Source organism: Polyodon spathula, chromosome 15 (genome assembly GCF_017654505.1).
Source record: "Polyodon spathula isolate WHYD16114869_AA chromosome 15, ASM1765450v1, whole genome shotgun sequence".
In the NCBI taxonomy this organism is placed as follows: domain Eukaryota; kingdom Metazoa; phylum Chordata; class Actinopteri; order Acipenseriformes; family Polyodontidae; genus Polyodon; species Polyodon spathula.
In genome coordinates this window covers 27120070-27140095 of record NC_054548.1, presented here as the reverse complement: position 1 = coordinate 27140095, position 20026 = coordinate 27120070, and the positions used below count along the sequence as shown (strand labels likewise).

At 37.7% G+C, this 20026-nt stretch overlaps 1 protein-coding gene across 1 annotated transcript in view; it reads left to right on the top strand.

Moving 5' to 3' along the window:
• The window catches only part of gpc5a (glypican 5a), a 187009-nt gene that overhangs the window by 11815 nt on the left and 155168 nt on the right, over window positions 1-20026 (top strand). The window contains exon 2 of the mRNA XM_041271996.1: window positions 9049-9210. Within this exon, the coding sequence (XP_041127930.1) occupies window positions 9049-9210 (162 nt within the window). The remainder of the gene's footprint in view (window positions 1-9048; window positions 9211-20026) is intronic.

Below are 20026 nucleotides of genomic sequence, written 5' to 3'. Positions count from 1 at the left end.
CCTGTCTAGTGTTGATTGCTGAAGTGTAGTGCTGGCTCCAGGGATCAGCTCATTTTGCCTCCCCAGCGCATCAGCACACACAACGGCTGTGATGCTGGCTCTGGGGATCAACCCAGTGTGGTCTCCCCAGCGCATCAGCATGACAACCGTCTGGATTGTGCTAAGTAGGTACATCTCTGGGGTCTTCAAGTGGACACCTTCCATCCTCTGTGTTTTGTTGACTAGCTCACGACACCTCAAGAGGGCTCAGCAGTGATTCTGGCATCCCAGCATCACCTCCCTCCATCCCCCACTCAGCTCAGCCGAGCTTACTTACCTGTACATCAGCGTTGCTTTCTTTCTATTGTGCTTGAGATCCCCATTCAGAATCTTTCTGTCTCAACCACAGCCAGTTGCTGCTCCTTTCTGCTGCTTCAGATAAGTTCTTCAGTGTGCGACACAACTCGTGGCCGCTGAACCCGACGTCTCTGAGAAACTGGGTTGTAGAGTGTGCCACAAATCCTCGACAACCCACCACCACTGGGTAAACTCGGACTCTCCATCCTCGCTTTTTCACTTCAGCAGCTAGTTGAGCATACCAAAGTTTCTTCCTCTCATACGCCTCATTCACAGCATCTTCCCATGGCACTGTTAACTCTACCAGATGAACAAGGCGTGCTGATCCAGACCACAAGACAATGTCTGGTCGAAGGTTAATGGTGGAAATCTCAGTTGGAAAACTAAGTCGTTGACAAATCTGCCAGCATCTTCTGGTCTCTAGCAGCTTCCAGTTTTCCTGGGCGAGGATTGGTTTTAACACCTTTTCTTGGTGGTTGCTCTCCTGGATGGAGAAATATTGTCTTTTGTGTGTAATGCTTTGATGGAACTGGTGGCAACTTATTGGTCAGGTTAAGCTTGTCTTCCAATGCTAAGGCCAAACATCGCAGCACCTGGTCATGGTGCTAAGTAAACTGTCCTTGGCTAAGACCGACCTTACATCCTGTCAAAATGTGCCTTAGTGTTGCAGGTGATGAACACAAAGGACATGAGGGATACTCACCCACCCAGAGGTTTAGGTTCTGTGGTGATGGGAGAGCATCATATGCTGATCTGATGAGGAAACTGATCATGCTCTGTTCCATTGTCCATAGGTCTTGCCAGCCGATCTTGCGTTATTCCACACTCTCCCATCTCATCCATTCTCCCTGCTTGGTCTGAGAAATGGCCTTTTCACACCTGCTGAGGCAGCGTGGAACTCCCAACCATTTCCTGACGTATGAACTGATTAAAGCTTCGAGCTTCTCAACTGTTGTCAAGGAAATCTCGTACACAATGAGTGGCCACAGCAGTCTTGGCAGTAGACCAAACTGAAAGCACCAGAGTTTATGCTGTCTATGCTCATCATTCCTCCCACTGCTTGTTGTCTAACTTCTTCCACACAAATTTTGTCCTTTAGATCCCCATCGTACCATCTCCCTAGACTTGTCACTGGCTTCTCAGACACTTGATATTGCCTCACCATTAATGTAGAACCTTTTATCTACTACTTTACCTTTAATTATAGAGATGCTCTTTGATTTAGTGGGCTTGAATTGCATTCGTGCCCATTCAATGTTTTTGGTTAATTTGCCCAATAATCGATTAGTGCAGGCTACTGTTATAGTCATTGTTGTCATGTCATCCATGTATGCTTGAATTGGTGGTAGTCGCATTCCAGAAGCCAAGCGCTGTCCTCCCACTACCCATTTTGATGCCCTAATAATTACTTCCATCGCCATGGTAAAAGCCCATGGAGAAATGGTACATAAATGCATAAAAAAATGAAATAAATACATTTCGAAATAATTAAATACTAACTAAATAAAAATCTAAATAAATAAATACATACATAAAAAAAAAATTAAAAAATACATACATGAAATAAATAAATAAAAATCGAAGTACATTATATAAAACATGTATTTATTAATTTGTTTATTTCGTTTTTCTTTTTGGCACAATCTTTTCGCCATAGTATTTCACATTAGTGCCAGCCACACTGGAATACCGTTGGTGCGTTCGATTATCTGCTAGATGATTGGTCAGGTTTGAGTGAGCGTAGAATCGAGAAGAAGCAGTGGTAATAATAATTCACAATTCCACAACTGCTAAGAGAAGCTAGATCAGGAACCCGTGGAATTATGTCTTCCAATCCTGCTCCTGTTTCCATCAGTATTCCGTCATCTGTAAATCATTGAGGTCAAATTTAAATGAAAGTGGTGCTGGCTTAGCTGCCCGGGCCGCAGTTCAAGGTCAGCCATGGGTCACTGAGGAAGAGCAGGCTGTAGTTTCTCTGTGGGCAGAAAGAAGTGTTCAGGAAGATCTGTATTGACCTTTACTATATTAATATAAAGAAAAAATGCAGAAAATAAAACAATTCTAAACTTATTTACAAAAATATAGTCGAACAGAATACTGTACAGTTATACCATGCATACAACTTCGGCTCTCGTTGCACTCGCACAACTTTTTTTTTTTTTTTTGTGTCCAAACAAAAAACAATAACTATCCTTAAACAGGATATCTTTGGCAAATCATATTTTTCAAACCTTTTTTCCCCTTCAACAGAAGTAATTGAAATATAACCAGTAAAATTTGTGGATTACTGTGAAAAAGTGGTAATTAGTCAAGCAGGTGTATAGCATGTGCGGTGCTGGTGCAGTAATCCCAAGAAACAAACAGGCAACTAAGTATGGGTGAAATGGTTTGTTTTTAACCAATCCAATGGTCTGATGACCAGTCAGTAAACAATAATGAGCTTTCAATACACAGCAGTGTGTATTGCACAGTAGTGAAAAGGGTTGCAGTCCCGCAAATAATAAGCACAGTGCTAACACACACAATTAGACACACACACTATCACAGGTCCAAAGTGACTGCTGTCAGTGCTTGTGGTGAAGCACATATTTATATTGTACTACAGTGGTGAACAAGTGAAGTGTTGTCTGGGTTTATTGCTAGCCTATAGAGACAGCTCCGAAATATGTTAGCCATCTATAAACACACAAGTAACAATTATAGACAAGACAAACAAAACAAACGCTCACCATTATTTATTTTGCTCACTGCACGGATGTTTCTGGCAATGGAGTCTCGCCTTCTTCCAGGCTGACTGACTTCCGGACCCTGGAAATGAACTGTCGGGCCAGCCTGTCCAAAGGACCATACCTTCACTGCTTTGAACCCTCACAGGTTGGGACAGAGCTTTACAACCAAGATTTATTATATTTCTGTCACATTGATAAAGAAATGTCTAAATATATTTTAAAAAATATAGCGATACCAGATACAGCTGTACCGTTGGTCTATTAATTTTCCAACATCATTTGTTTGCACCTCTTTTGGCAAAGTGAGTTAATAACAATAATTAATAACAACGTGTGACATCAGTAGCACAGCTCGGCTCTGCAGTGGAAAAACAACCCAGGCTCTCCTTAACTGCACTGTGAATGGAATTTATGGCACAAGTGCCATCTTTGCATGCAAAGTTTGCAAAGTATATTTATTCCTGTGAATCCTAATCAATGCTAACATGTACAGTTCAGCTTTTTTGAGTTGTACGCATAGGCATATGTTTTACTGTTTATAATTTGACTTGAGTTACACATTCTCTCAACTACATGTTTAGGCCTACAGTGGTTGTTTTTATCAAATTGTGCTTTCATAGACATATAAGCTGCATAATCAACACCACCGTGCATAAATTACTACTACTGCTTCTTCTCGATTCTACGCAAACTCAAACCTGGCAGATCAGTTTGTAGATAATCGAATGCACCAATGGTATTCTCCCGCCCTTTTAGTGTGATTGACACTAATGAGAAATACTAGCGTGAAAAGGTTGTGCCAAAATGAAAAAGAAAATAAATAAATAAACAAACAAATGTTTCTATGTATGTCAGAGTGTGGGAGTGTGGTGTGCGCTACTAAATAAAACCCCTTGAAGCAGTATTGAGTTTCTATAAAAAAGTTCTATTTTCTGTTTATTATTTTTCACAAAATCTTCATAATTCACAGGCTTTCTTATTCACATGTTCCTTTATAAATTCCTTCTTATTTTAATAACTCAAAGTTTTTAATACTTTCTTTAACTAATACTTAAGTTCTCATACTTTCTTTACATAAATCATCAAAATAATTCCATGAAAAATCCTCCCCTCCTACCAACACTGGTATTGGGGTTGGTTAAATTAAAGAGTCTTAATCTTAAGAGAACTGCTAACCAAGGAGCTAAAAATAAGCAAAAGACTGTTTTACAGTTTTTAAAGCTTTCTGGTTGGCTTCACCTCGTGGAAAGAGTCAGCGTCCCGATGGGTTTTTTCTCTCTCTCTATCTCTCTCTCTCTCTCTCTCTCTCTCTCTCTGGGTCTGTTTTATAAAAAGTCCACACAGAATATTAGCCTCCTTTTTACCAGCGTTCTCTTTTAACAAGTGCCTGTGCAAATAGTGTGCTACTCTCTTTCCAAACAAAAATCAACCCCAAGCTGTTACAACCTGGGCCCTGTATACACAAGGGAACGCCCCCCCAGTCAGCAGCACTCAATCATCTGCCGATTCTAGAATGTTTAGTGTATTCTTGGGTTGATGTTTTGAGTTTTATTTATTTATTTATTTTGATTTATTTTTAATTTTGGCACAAATTATAGTCCATAGTATACAGTGGGCAAGAATTTTTAATTGGAGTTAAGAAGTTTGTTTTTTAAAATGTGACATGATGGACAATATCAAGCTTGACACTTATACTGTTATAAATGGATGCCTTTAAAGCACCCTCAGCCTTTATTATTGATCTGCTGGAATAAAAAAAAAAGAAAGGAAAATATAAAAATAGCTATCTGAGGTTCAGTTTCAGCACCCTGGACAGAACTTTTGGGGTATATAATAATAATATCTTCATATAGTGCCTTTTATAGTGGACCACTGTAACAAAACGCTTTATAGATGTAGGCTGTGTACTGTGCATTATATCAGAGTCACTTACAACATGACATTGATTTAAAATCTCATCTGCAAATTCATCAAAATCTGTTCACCTTGGTAGAGTTAAGTACATTCATCATAGACTTTAGTCCCATTCAGCACCAACATGCACAACATCTTCTTTTTAAGAAAATAACATATAACCATCCTGTTACAGTATTACTAACAAGAAAATATGCTGTAACAGGGATAGATCTGTGCTGACTCTGCTGGCGCATTCACAGGGCTGCAGGAAGAGGGCGGCAGTCGTCCAACAACTGCCTGTGAGTCATGGCAGTGACACAGGGAGGTGGGAAAGTGGGTGTGTGGACTTTCCCCCTCTCTGAATGGCTGAGAGGCGTGTCTTGGGAGATTGTTAGCCCTATAAATTAACGCTCTGTTGTTTCCTCAGGTATGCCCTTTTAAACACGCAGAGTGCGCGGAAGCGCTGGTCCACGACCAAACGGAACAGAGGTTCAGAGCGAGACAGTGAGGGAGGGGAACCCTTGGGCAGATCCCTGAATAAGTATAGCTGAGCAGGCTAGGTAGCCGGCAGCGTAGGACGGTGATCCGGGTCGCACGGGCAGCGACGACCGGGATATTGCTGCAACGTGCAGCACCTTTTCTTTGTAGTTTTGTTAATGTTTTATTTTCCCAGTTTCTTTGTGCCTTCGATTTTTGCAGTATTGTTTTGAAGTACCTGCGAGTGCGCCTGGACTGTTTACCATTGCTTGATATTCCCGTGGTTCTGTTTACCATAGTTGGTAAGCAGACCACGGACCAACAGCGCCCTCTGCGGGCTAAAGAAACCCAACGCGCCCCTTAAATAAAACTGGGCGCCTGTGTGGTGTTTTCAATTACACCTGTCTGTCTCCTGGTCAGTGAATTACCCACACCCCTTCCACATATGCCTTAATCTTTTATTGTTTTTAAGTATGACAGATGTTTGCCAAATTTTACAACCCAGTTCCTTTACATCGATAAAGGCTTCTAGTCGAAACTAGTTAAGCATGCTCATTATGGAAGTTTTTCAAATCTGCTGCATCTACTACTGCTAATACTGTATCTCATTTCCATTTCATCTGGAAATGTAATATTTTAAGTGTTGTGAAAACTCCTCTGGCAAAATCTATGATAACGGCCTAAGACATTCACTTCATACTTGGTACGCAGCTTTACTCAGTGATTCCCTAGGTCAAATGAACCCTTTTGTGACACTATATTTTTGCAAATCTGCAACAACCAGTGTGACATAGTCATCTCAGAAACCATCTGTTTGCTTTTCCGTACCCTTTGTACGTAAACATCATTGATATAGCTCTTTTTAATATTTGCTTTGGTTTTTTGTGTTTAAAGTTATAAACGATTGTTCTATAACCTTAAAATAAGATTAAAACAAATGTTTATTCATGGGGTGGAACAAGGCCACCTGCTGTGATGTTTTAGGAGATAAAGTTAGTAACGAATAAAGAGAGGCTCTGTCCTTCAAAGGCCCTACGCAGTTAAGAGGGGATTCATCATTGAGGAAACCAAACAAACAGGAGGGGCGTCACTGTCTCCGAGATAACGCGACAAACAAAGAGGGGTCATCGTCTTTGAGATGACCAGACAAATGAAGAGGTTTGCGAACCAGAAAGAAAACATTGGTTATATATCATAATAGAAGGGGGGGGGGGGGGTTCCGTCACTGAGGAGACCCGACAAACAGGAGAGGGATACCGTTTTTGAGGAGACCCAACAAACAAGAGGGGTTCCACCACTTGGGGCCCTCACAGGAATAGAGGCATCAGAGAAGAGAAGTAGTCAAAGGATCGTGCATGCTAAAGGAGGGGTTTGGCCGGGGGTCCCCTCTGACTCTCAGAGAACCCTCCTCTGTGAGGTAAATGAAGCGACACTTAACAAAAGGTTGGAGAAAGTGGAATCATTAACCCCCCAAAATATGGACCACCAGCTTCCCGCTGAAGATGTTTATGGGAAGAAAGAGAACCGCCAATGCATATAGAAAAGAAAAAGAAAGAAAACATTTAAAGTGACACAGGGGTTAGTAACTAGAGTAATAAGATCTGGTAGAAGGAGCAAGTGCTGCAGCCATGTAAACTTGAGCTGAATTAAGTAGCTTGTTGATGGCTGGACTCAATTGCAAATGAGCTGGTTGAACTGAGGAGTTGCTGCTGGGGATGGCAGAGCAGTAGGAATCAACCTGTGAAATTTGGATGTCTTCAATTATACTGTGCCGAATTTGCGGAGATATTAAATGCCGCCTAGCTTTGGTTGGGGACGAGGAACCAAAAGCTAGAGCAGTGGCGATGTTGAAGACGGGAGGATCTACTGAAGGTGCCAACGATAGAGCGGAACCGGAAGCAACTGTAACTGTGACTGGAGTAACTGCAGGAATAGAGGAGAAAACTGACAGAGCTGAAGTTTGCTTCTCTTGTTCAATATTGGACGCCATTTTACCTAAATCACTCAGCTGGGTATTGACCGAGGATAATGAGTCAGCAAATGGCTGCATAAAAGATTTAATCTCCTGAAAAATCAAGGCGTGCTCTTGTTGGATTAATCTGGCTGAAGCAGGTTCCTGCTGTTTTGAAGTGCTGGCTGTCAGGATGACTTGATCCGACGCAGGCTGCCTTCTGTCTGGTTGAGGCTGCTGAACGGCTGAGTGTAGCAGGGGAGCTTTTTTAGGATGGAAAACAGGTTCTGCTGAGATGGATTTGCAATAGAGAAAAATAGAGATTGTCAATCGCTACCTGCTGGAATCGCATTTCCATTTGTAAGAAGGGACTTTATAAGTTTATTTAAAGTCCAGTCCTCCAGTGTAGTCGCTTTGGAGGTGCATCCTGAGCCCGGAGTCGTTTAGAATGATGAAGATTAGCTCCTTGGGAAGCTGGAATACTGAGAGAACCTTGGTTGGGAGGCAGCTGTTTGGATCTCACAGAGCCACTGAACGGAGATTGGAATGGAGGAGTGATTTGACACTGATTTGAAGGTACAGAGGAATGATCTGCTATAGACAAAAAATCTTGAGAGTCCTCTGAATCAAAGAGAATTGCTGTAAGTTTTCCATTTTAATTGCTCTTTGCTGGTTTAACAAAAAAAAAAAAATGGGTCTTGCAGTCCGCTTTGGTTTACGCCTGAACGAAAAAAACATAAGACAACTAGGAGGAGGTAAATAAGGTTTAAATAGAATAGATTTAATTGGAAGAAGATGATAGGGCGTGTGGGCCTAGTACAATCCCCTGAACCACACCTATAGGTTAACATTTGTCATTGGAAATAAAAAGTAGAACTCAAAACTGAGGAATGAGGATTAATATATCCTGCATATCACTGGTGACTGTTTCACTGTTACTATGTTTATATTTTAGTTTCATTTTAATCACCTCACTCGCTCTCAATCCTCCTTTTCAACACCCACCCGGAGTGCAGAGAGCTGCAGGTTTTTATGCAGGTGACCATCTCCTGATTAGCAACAAATTAATCACCTAATTAATTCTGGAGATGGCCACCTTTAATAGTGGATGGGGCAAACAGTACAAAAAAAACCCAACATTCAGCTACGCCATCATATTTACAATAAATAAATCCTAATACAAAAGTATATCTTCAAAATATGCACAGGGGTGGGGAGTACCCTGTTCTTAAATAAATACTAAATCAACAACAACAACAAAACATATATACAAGCATGGCTTTTCCCTGCCCCAATAATATGCAGAGCTCTCTCCTGCTGCCCTGCTACAGTCCCCTACATTTGTAATGATTATAGTGGATCCTTACTTAGACAAGTGAGGAGCCAGGATAATGTATATACAATGTTACTTTTATTGTAATGTATTGCTTTTCTGAAATGATGTAATACAATGTAAAGAAATGGTTCTGAACTTCTGCACAGCAGAAAGAAATATGAGAAAATAGAATTAGCTGATGAGTGTATTCTGATAACATGGAACCACTTAGAAAGGCAGAAATAATGCTGTATTGTTCTTGGTTAACGAAACAATGATTATTGTTGAGGGTTAATGAAGTTGTAGCTAACAGCTGATCAAACTGTGTCTTTGCTTGTGTTAAGGTTCTGATCTTCAGGTCTGCAGTTCTAAAAGCCTGACGTGCTGTACCAAGAAGATGGAGGAGAGATACCAAGTAGCTGCACGAAACGACATTCAACATTTACTCCAAACATCAAGCTCAAGTTTAAAGTTTTTAATTTCACGAAATGTAGCTGCATTTCAAGGTAAGCTTGATGTCTTTTTTATGAGTAGGAATACTGATTTGTAAAGAAAATGCATTATTTAAATCTCAACTTCTCAAGAGTAAGTAGTGGGGTTTCGAAAAATACAGTGTTATACGTCACCTACATGTTGTTTAAACCTACCTATAATTTTTATTTTCATTGTTAACATCCTGACAAGAATTTTACACTTAGAACTAGTGCTGGGATGAACACAGGATTTTCGTGTTCGGATATTCGGCCATAATTTAAATATTTGTTCCTTTTCAAAAAGTAATAAAATCCATTATATTGCTCAGAACACAGACAGAGACAGCATAGCAGCAGGGGTAGGGGGGCGTGGCCCCTGTGTGTGTGTTCTTATTTTACAGCAAGACATTACAATATTAACTAAATATCCCAGGAGTAAAGAATACGTTGTATAGGCCTTACTTTACCCCAGTGGATTAACTACAAAACAAAGGATGCCAAATAGCAGTTCAGGTTAACGTTGTTTTATTTATTCCTGAAATAAATAGTACATAAAGTTGAAACCGCATTTTATTTATTTTTAAAATATAAAAATCCATTATTTAAATATTAATCACTACATAACAATTCCAGCAAGTTGGGCACTGTTTAATTAAAGCATTTCAAAATGATGTGCTTGCTTTTTTTTGTTATGGCCCATGAGATTCTGACTCGTTCTAAAGCAGCACAAAGCTTTTTTGACCCAGATGGCCACAGAGATCACTATGCATGCGCATGCATAATCTGGTTTGTTTACTTTTTGCTGTGTTGATCCTGTGTTTTTTTTGTTTATATATTAATCTCACATAGCAAGCTGACCTCTTTTTCATTTGCCATTGCTACTGTACCACAATTTCTGTGGTAAATATGAGGTCTTTTTGTCATTTCTAGTGAATACAAAAATCTGACTTTGCACTCTAGTGCACTGAGAGTGTAAGGATTATTGCCCACATGGTCAAACAGGTAATCCATCAATAACAATCCATGACGTGATATGGAGCAGAAAAGCCAGAGCGCTTGTTATGTTTTTAGTTGTTTTTTTTTTTGTTTGTTTTTTTAAGTCGCTCTTCCTGCAGTGATTTAGAGGACAGATCTCAAAACCCAATGCACTAGAGTGGACACAAAAAAGCTTGTCTGAAACAGACTTTAAAGTTATATGAGTCAACAGTTGTCAGGATGTTATCCCTGTGAGAGTTTGAAAATCATTTTCAACATTTGTATCTCGTAGGAACACATATATATATATATATATATATATATATATATATATATATATATATATATATTATATATATATATATATAATTTGCATCTTGTTAGCAGCAGCAATTAACTCAACTAACCCACCACAACACAATTGTCAGGAGGGAAGCTTGTACATGTGTTGAAGGTACCTGCCCAAACATAATCATTCTATATTTCATTGTAAGACTAATAATCTTTAATGGTCTTTAGAAGGAAACATATCAACACACTTTTGATATATGAAGATGTTGCCTCCTGACATTATTATATTTTAAAGTTGCACCTCTCTACATTTTATAAAACAATGGTTTGTGTGGTAATGGTTAAATCATGTGCACCAAATATGGTGCGTGCGCCAAAACGGAGGATAAAGAAAGACAAGGGACAAAACAGTGCTGGCCTTTTTTTTCTATGATAGTGTTCCTAATTGGTGTTTGAAACCAAACCAACTTAACCAATACTTTTAATGATCTCTTTTCACTCCAAAAGCAAATACAATTGTAGGTCATTTGGAAATGTCTAAGAAAAGTTTAAGGAAATGCATCATAGCATTATTAACACAGAGGAATAGTATCACTATAATGATAGTGATTTTATAGCCCACAATATACATTTCTCATTCGAAATATGTAACAGTTGTGATGCTGTGATAACCAATCATCTGTTGGGGAAGAGGTGTATATTAATACCTTTACCATGTATTCATATGGGAGGGATATTTTTTATCATATCAGATTTATGATACATTATTACTGCATTTTAACTTGCAAGTCGACCAGATATAAAGATTCTTATCCATTGGAGCTCTCCTGTACACTTGCATTGGCTGTAGGCCAGTGTTTGTCTCGAGACGTCATATCTCTATGACAACCTCACTTCACAGTGGAAGAAAAGTTAATTAGGACAGCTGGTATTTGTTCTCTGTGTTTAGAAATGGTCACAAAATTCCTTGTCTATTTAATTGTTAACATGGGTCCTTTTTTGGCCGCTAACAAAATAAATGGCAGTTGTTTTTATTGGTTAGCTACTGTACAGCCTGACATCGTGTGCAAAGAAAACATGCAGGAGTGCACATTCTATCTGTATATTAAGGACAAAGAAAAACGTTTCTTTGTCCAGTTCTTTATCTTGATGGCCATGGAGTATCAGCAAAACATAAATGGTAACTGATATGGTAGACACCCACAAAATCTATATGCGTTAATTAGTAAAATCGTAGCCTCTTGCCTGCAGTTACCTATGTAATTGTTCAGGATCCTGTGCACAAACTGATAAAAATAGATAATAATAATAACACAAATCCACATCTGAACTCTCTGGTATCATTCCTGCAGCAATACCAAACTTGTTTGACTGCCGCTGTTAAAAGTCAGACTCAGAGTGGAAGCAGCACATAGTTTGGTTGTCATATTAAGAAACTTTTACATTTCTGAGGTATAGATACAGAACCACCTGTATTCTAAGATGTTCTCATTCATACCTTTTTTTTCACATTCAGTTTAATACATTTTTACAATCTATTCCTTTAGAGGTGCCGGTCCCCAGGGATGCTTGGTATTTGTTCTAGCCTGGGGCCAGTTGCATAAACATAGACTAAAGTTTTTGTCTTAGTCTAATTATAAGTCAGACTCGGTTGCATAAAGCAGTCTTTCATTAGACTGGTCTTACTTAGTCAATTTGCAACGCATTCTGGGAACTTTAAGACACCAAAAAAAGTACAGCACTTTTGGGGAAAGGCAATACTTTTGGGAAATTTACTGAAACTTGCACTAACGCACTCAAACACAAGGCATGTAATAAAATAACCAAAAAAATGAACAGCCTCAACCCGCTATGTGTGTGGGCTGTAAAAGACGTGCAGAAACGATGGAAGAATATGGTACAAGACGCTAAAGAAGAAATATTCAAGAGGAAATATCTGCATACTGGAAGAGGTCCTCCCTCCAAACTTAAAACGGACCACAGAATTGGTTATTGAAATCTTTGGGGAGGAGTATCTGGTGTTTTGGGGAATTGCCGGTAGGCGGGAGAGCAGAGTGTGTGTGAGCCAGTGGGATGCTCCTCCTATCAGTGCAAGTGACAGTGAAAACAATCACATGAAGTCATGCAATTTGTTACAACCTAAAGTTAGATTTCCCAAGTCATATTTAGGCCAATCAAAACTTTGACCCGCCGCTAATGACAAATTAAAATCCATAACTGGCAACGTTTTTTTTTTTTTTTTTTTTTTTTTTTTTCTCAGATGATTATTTCTTCTATTAAAAAAGCGGAAACAATTACTGTGTGTTGTAATTTGCGATTAGCATCTTCTAGATCTAAGTTTATGATGAACACCAAACTACACTATTATATTATGTTTGGGGAGTTATTAGAAATAATTATTTAATTTTTTTTTTTTTTTTTTTACATGCTAATTGGATACAAAAATGTAAATAAAGGACAACAGGTATTGTTATATGATAAATATTGATAATGTATTATGATTGCATTGCTATTTAATTTAAATGTGTTACTGAGCTTTTTAAAGTTAAAAGAAAGGATATTAACACTACTACAACTAGCATACAAAAATTGAAACACAAGCTCCCACTCCAGCGAGATGTACTGGAGCAGCCTGAGTGCAGCACTGGGAGAGGGAGAGAGACGAGAATCACCATGGCTATGATCGTGGAAGAACACCACCACAATTTGATTCTTGAGGAGAGGAAGCTATAGTTAGAAATAGAAAAGTTAGAGTTAGAAAAAGCTAAACTAAAATTAGAAATAGCAAAAATGTCAGAACAGTAAACTGCAACAAATTATCAACACACAAAAATATTAAAGTGTCTTGTTTTAATAATTTTGAAATAAAACTGGTAGATCCAAGTTTCAATTCCACAGTAACTTTTAGTAAAACATTATTATTATTATTATTATTATTATTATTATTATTATTATTATTATTATTATTATTATTTAGTAATTGTTAGGAATTTATAGATATGTGTGAGTATTTATTTTATTGAGTATTTATTTTAATTGTAAGTAAATAAGACTGTGTAATTTATTTTGTGAGTGCAACTGATCTTTATTTAGATTTTTTCAAGAAAAAAAGTACTAAAGTATTAAATACAAGTTTATTTTTAAATATCTATGTTTGTCTTAAATAAAAAAAAAAGCCTAAGAAATAATTGGAAGTATAATGCAGAAATTGCTACACGCTAAGTTTATTATTATTATTATTATTATTATTATTATTATTATTACAATTATCAAAGTAATTGAAAGGTTTTTATACCAAAGCAAACCAATATAAAATTAGCAGAAGATCAAAAGTATATTTTGAGGCCTGCTACAGCCCAAAACCAGTGTCCCTGAGGTGCAACAGGTTTGTTTTGCACTTGGATTTTATACAACAGGTTGTGGTTTTAAATTCTGTGGCTTTGTAAATACTAAAACATTAATTGGAGAAACAATTCTCCACAATCATTTGACGAATGTATCTTCCTGAGCCGTCTTCATCCACTCCTGCTTGCTCAGGCACTTCCTCATCTTCATACACAGCTGCACTGTTTGGTCCGTCCGGCACTGGCAGTGCAAGTTCCCTGTCATTATATAAACAATAATTTAATGTATCGCATCAAGTAACATTTTATTTTCCACAATGTATTTAAATTACATATTTATAATTATTTCAGTATCTATAAAAAGTGAACTAAAGATAAACTATAAATATACATTTAAATGGGATTACACCTGTTATGAAGGGAGAATTAACATGAAGTTATATTTGCTCTTACCTTGCAATGTTATACAGGAGTACAGCAGCACAGATGATATTACAGGCTCACTCAGGCACCATCCTCAGTTCTGCATGTAGACAGTGGAACCTTCTCTTCAGCACACCAAAACACCTCTCTATCACATTCCTTGATTTTGTGTGAGCGTTGTTATAGTGGGTATGGGCTTCATTGGTTGGGTTGATGAATGGTGTAAGTAACCATGGTTTCAGCTGATATCCACTGTCTGCGAGCAATATACTAGGCATTGCGCCACTTTTAAAAGCTTCATTTACAACAGTTGATGATGTTCAGGTTAGCATCACAGATCATTTGAACATTTATGCTGTGGTATCCCATCCTGTTCACATACAGGTGTTCATCAGCTGAAGGAACTTGTATCTTGACATGAGTCCCATCAACTGCTCACACAACATTAGGAAAAGCAGCAATAGAAAAAGGGCACTTTTCATTCTGTTCAGAACAGTTGACTCAACAGGAAACACTGGCAGTCTTGTTGCAAGTTCCTTTAACAGTGCAGACTGTCCATGAGGCAGTCAGTTTATGCAGCCCTGTATGAAATCTCCCACAGAATTTAAAAAACAAGCCTCTTTCTATGATTCCTAATGTAACAATGACTGGGCAAGATAACAAGCATTTTGTTATCTGTAGTAGCATATTTGAGTGAATCCTATTTATTTAATCCCTTTGGTATGGCAGAAGTGTCTCACCACTATAAAAATGTGCATACTTCCAAAATGCTTTGCTGCGTGACACAATGCACGCTTTCCAGAACCTGAAATAAAGGGGCCCCATTATTTTGGCTTGTGTGCTTATGTGAAAGGAATGCAGACTGCCTTGTACTAGAATAGTACAGGTAATAACATGACAGTTCTAATAGTCCTTGCTATAAATATAAGCAAGCTATTCCTTTCAGGGTACTGTAAAAACTCAGATAATGTTCTTGAATAATAGATATCCAGAAACGAACATGGCATGGAACAGATATCTGCAAGTGCCTTAAAAATCTTCATAGATGGACAATTCATATATTTTGGTTAAATTTATGTATGAGTTTCATTTTAAAAAGATTATTAAAGTGGACAGGGCAAAGAATAATGAAACATTATTGCATTTATATTGCATTCTTTATTTAAAAATAGAATGCAATATAAAATGAATACAGAATAACAGCAAGTTGATCCTTTAGTTCCTGCCTTGTTTGCATTTAAACTGGTCTTAATGTTTAACAGTAATTGGAGAGGGGTTTTAAGCATTTTTTAAACCATTTTTATTGAACATTTATTCCACAGTGAAAGCCATTAGTGGGGTGTCAAATGAACTTTTATTTATGTAACAGTATTCATTTTAAGTTTCATTTAAGGTGGTGTTGCCAGGAAGGTTAAATGAATCAGTATGCTATTGTATTCTTTAATAACCTCTGAAGAGTATGTGCAAAGTTGTCAGCTTGACTAAAGAAATTACTGGTGACCTTTCAAGTAAGCTGTTCTTTTGTTAGGTCTTAGGAACCTCTGAACAAAAGAGTGGTTCAGTTAGTGACTGCATGAGCACATACAGTGGCTCTCAAAAGTATTCATCCCCTTGGACATTTTCACATTTTATTGTGTTAGAACATAGAATCAAAATGAATTTAATTAGGAGTTTTTGCCACTGATCAACACAAAAAAAAAGTCCATATGTCAAAGTGAAAAATAAAATCTACAAATTGTTCTAAATTAATTACAAATACAAAATAGAAAATAATTGATTGCATAAGTATTCACCCCCTTGAGTCAATATGGTAGAGGCACCTTTGGCAGCAATTACAGCCATGAGTCTATTTGGATAAGTCTCTACCAGCTTTGCACGTCTGGACACTGCAATTTTTGCCCATTCTTCTTTGCAAAATTGCTCAAGCTCTGTCAAGTTGAATGGGGACCTTTGGTGAACAGCAATTTTCAACTCTTTCCACATATTCTCAGTTGGATTAAGGTCCAGGCTTTGACCGGGCCACTCCAGGACATTGACCTTTTTGTTTTTAACCCACTCTGGCGTAGCTTTGGCTGTATGTTTGGGGTCATTGTCCTGCTGGAAGATGAATCTTCTCCCAAGTCCCAGGTCTCTTGCAGACTTCAGCAGGTTTTCCTCCAGGATTTCTCTGTACTTTGCTGCATCCATTTTGCCCTCTATATTCACAAGCTTTCCAGGCCCTGACGCAGAGAAACATCCCCATAGCATGATGCTGCCACCACCGTGCTTCATGGTAGGGATGGTGTTCTCACGATGATGTGCGGTGTTAGGCTTGCGCCAAACATAGCCCTTAGCATTGAGGCTAAAAAGCTCTGTTTTAGTCTCATCAGACCATAGAATCTTCTTCCACTCTCAGAGTCTCCCACTTGCCTTCTGGCAAACTCTAGCCGAGATTTGATATGTTTTATTTCAACAATGGCTTTCATAAAGGCCAGTTTTGTGAAGCACCTGGGCTATTGTTGCCATATGCACAGTGTCTCCCAGCTCAGCCGTGGAAGACTGTAACTCCTTTAGAGTTGCTATAGGTCTCTTGGTGGCCTCCCTGATTATTGCCCTTCTCGCCCAGATCTGTTTTTGACAGATTCTCGACATTTCTTAATAATGGACTTTACTGTGCTCCTGGGGATATTCAATGCCTTAATGCCTTGGAAATATTTTTATATCCTACCCCTGATTGGTGCTTTTGAAGAACCTTATTCCGGATTTGCTTTGAATGTTCCTTCATCTTCATGATGTAGTTTTTGTTAGGAAATGTACTAACCAACTGTGGGACCTCCCAGAGATAGGTGTATTTAACCTGAAATCATGTGAAACACCTTCATTGAACACAGGTGGACTCATTTAAACTAATTATGTGACTTCTAAAGACAATTAGAATTACAATTGCACCAGAGCTTATTTAGGTGTGTCATACCAAAAGGTGTGAATATACAATCAATTATTTTCTGTTTTATATTTGTAATTAATTTAGAACAATTTGTAGATTTTATTTTTCACTTTGACATTATGCTTTTTTTTTGTGTTGATCAATGGCAAAAACTCCTAATTAAATCCATTTTGATTCCATGTTGTAACACAATAAAATGTAGAAAAGTCCAAGGCGAATACTTTTGAGAGCCACTGTACAATATGCAAATATTCTGACAACTCTTTCCTTAACAGTTATATTAAATGAAAAAGAAACCAGACAACTGTAACTTGAATGTGTTGTATTTTAATTTTTCAAGCTCTAAACATCCAATGTGTGGTGTAAAATGTGTTGCTCAAGCTACACTAAACCAGCTATATCTCCAATACTAGAAAACATTAGACCAATAACATGGCCAATGTGATGCATTAATAAAGTGTCTCATCTTGGCTTGGCAATTGAAGCTGTCATTGAACTGCATTCAAGATGAACTATTAGCAGCAAAAGCCTGGTGTATTTCTGTTCCATAAATAAATTGAAGCGATTCAGTTAAAATTGGATACTATTAAATTCATGCCCAGCTGTAATTTACTGTGTATCGCATAGCAAGAATCTATCTAATATCACTTCAGTTTAGCCCTCGGACAGCTTCTCATTTTGATTTTAATATAAGGGATTGTCAATGGGCCAAAGAAAACTATGACCCTAAATGACTTCTTCATTGTTTATGGTGTAATCATTGCCTGGTACCTGCTGTTTTCTTTAATGGAACATCTTCTAAGCAATTGTGCATTTGGAGGTTAGTGTATTTTAAACAATTGTAGATTTTGCAGTACAATTTATGACACACGATATGTGAATACAAATATTAAAATAATTGTGTTGAAAAGTATTTTACAGTGTCACACAACACAAAATACATCCCAAAGTAACAGTGCAATGTAAAAACTACAACAATTTTTTCTAAAGAATATGCACAGGTGAATTGTTATATTGACCTAGAGAACTTCACTTAAAGGTTTTCTTATTTGGTATAAGTAGCCCTACATTTACAGCATGATTTCTCAACTGGGGCGGTACCACAACCCCCCCTGCTCCCCCCCATAAAGGGGCGCTCTGAAGCCAAAAGGGGGCGTTTACATCCAAGAGGGTGGGAGGGGGGCGTTTTAACTAGAAAAGGGGCCGTTGTGTTTTCGTATTTAAAATTAAGGAAACTTTTATTTGAAAATGTTGATTTACTACTTACACGCAATGTGCCAGTGAGGTACTCACTGGCTTGTGCACTGTAAGATCGTGTACACATAAAGTCAGAAGTTTTTGTTGTTGCACAGCAATGTCACTGCCATTTGTGCTATCCGGTTTGTCATGCAGATGTAATTTTGGTCCAATCAGAACGAAGCAGCTGTTCCATTATTGCCTGTTGCCATGTTACGTTACATGTCTGAATTTCACAATTTATTCTAATTGTTATCTAGTGATGTGCATTTGAGGAGATTTTTGGAATTAGTTCCGAAACAGACATTTCGATTCTGGTTCCAAAACTATTTAGGAGAACATGTCCGTATGTCAGTGTGTGAGCAGAAGTTCTGACAGTATTATGAAACCTATGAAATTGCCCTGTATAATTAAAGTTAACAAAATAATCAATAATCTCCAATTTGCACAGTAACAGCTTTATGGTAACAGCGAAAGCCATTGTGTGCTTGTATATGAACCTTGTTAGTTACAAATTTCACAAAGCTTACAATTAAAAAATCTTTAATCACATGGTATGTGCAAACAGGTCAGTGGATGTTAGGATCTCAAGCCGAAATACGACTCCATCGGCTTGGAGTTAAATAACTTTTTTAGATAGCTGAAATCGTGTCGTGTTTGGCTTGTGGTTGTCTTGCGAATGATCCCATCGAGGTGCAGAAGATTCACTTTACCCAAAGAGTTTTCATCACTTCATGTAAGAGTGAGGCTGAATTATTCTCCAAAGAAATACATATAATTAAAACCCCTGTTATTGCTGTAATATATATTTTGCAGACCTTTTTTTGCAAATGTCAGTTATAGTCATCAGTGTATTTTTGACAGAAATAAATGTTTTAATAATCAGTTTTGCTAAACATAATAGTACTAACTGCAACAAGATCCCTGATATTTGTATTCAGTTTGTTGGTTCCAGAGCAGGAACTGGGTATCCGATTTTCAAAGAAACTGGTTTGCATATCTCTATTGCTATCCACAGCATGGCGCAAGCAAAGAAGATATGTATTATGAATTATTTCTCAGCATTGTTAATTGGCAGTATTTTTTTTTTTTCTGTGGCAAGTGGGCGATGACTAAGGTCAGCTGATCCTTAGGGGAAAAAGGTTGAGAAACCTTAAAACCACATAACCTGAAAATAACTAGGATTTCAGTCATGATGGTATCTTTATGTACGAAACCTGTCCATTGTAACTTACAAATTGTGTCCTTGCAAAAGTATGCCAAGTAATTTTGCAGTTTTTCCATGCCTGTCCATGCTTTTTACCTTTACCACACCTCTTTACATTGCTTACCTATGTTTACCATACTTTCACTATAGTACTATGGGAAACTTTAATACGGGAACTTACAAACTTGTATTTTTATTTTTGATTAATATGGTTGTGTCCACGGTTAAGTTTTAAATTGGCATGGCTTATTTTTTTATTTTAGACAGCAGTCATTCTCATTTGCTGTTCACTGTTCACATATTGCTTAAATGTCCTACATATTTACACACAAAAAATGATAGAGGCGGTGTGCAGTTAACTTTGTTGTAAGTTGATTTAAAAAAGGAAAATAAAATTCAATGCATACAAAAAAGAATAATCCATAAATAATCCATAATTTTCCTGTG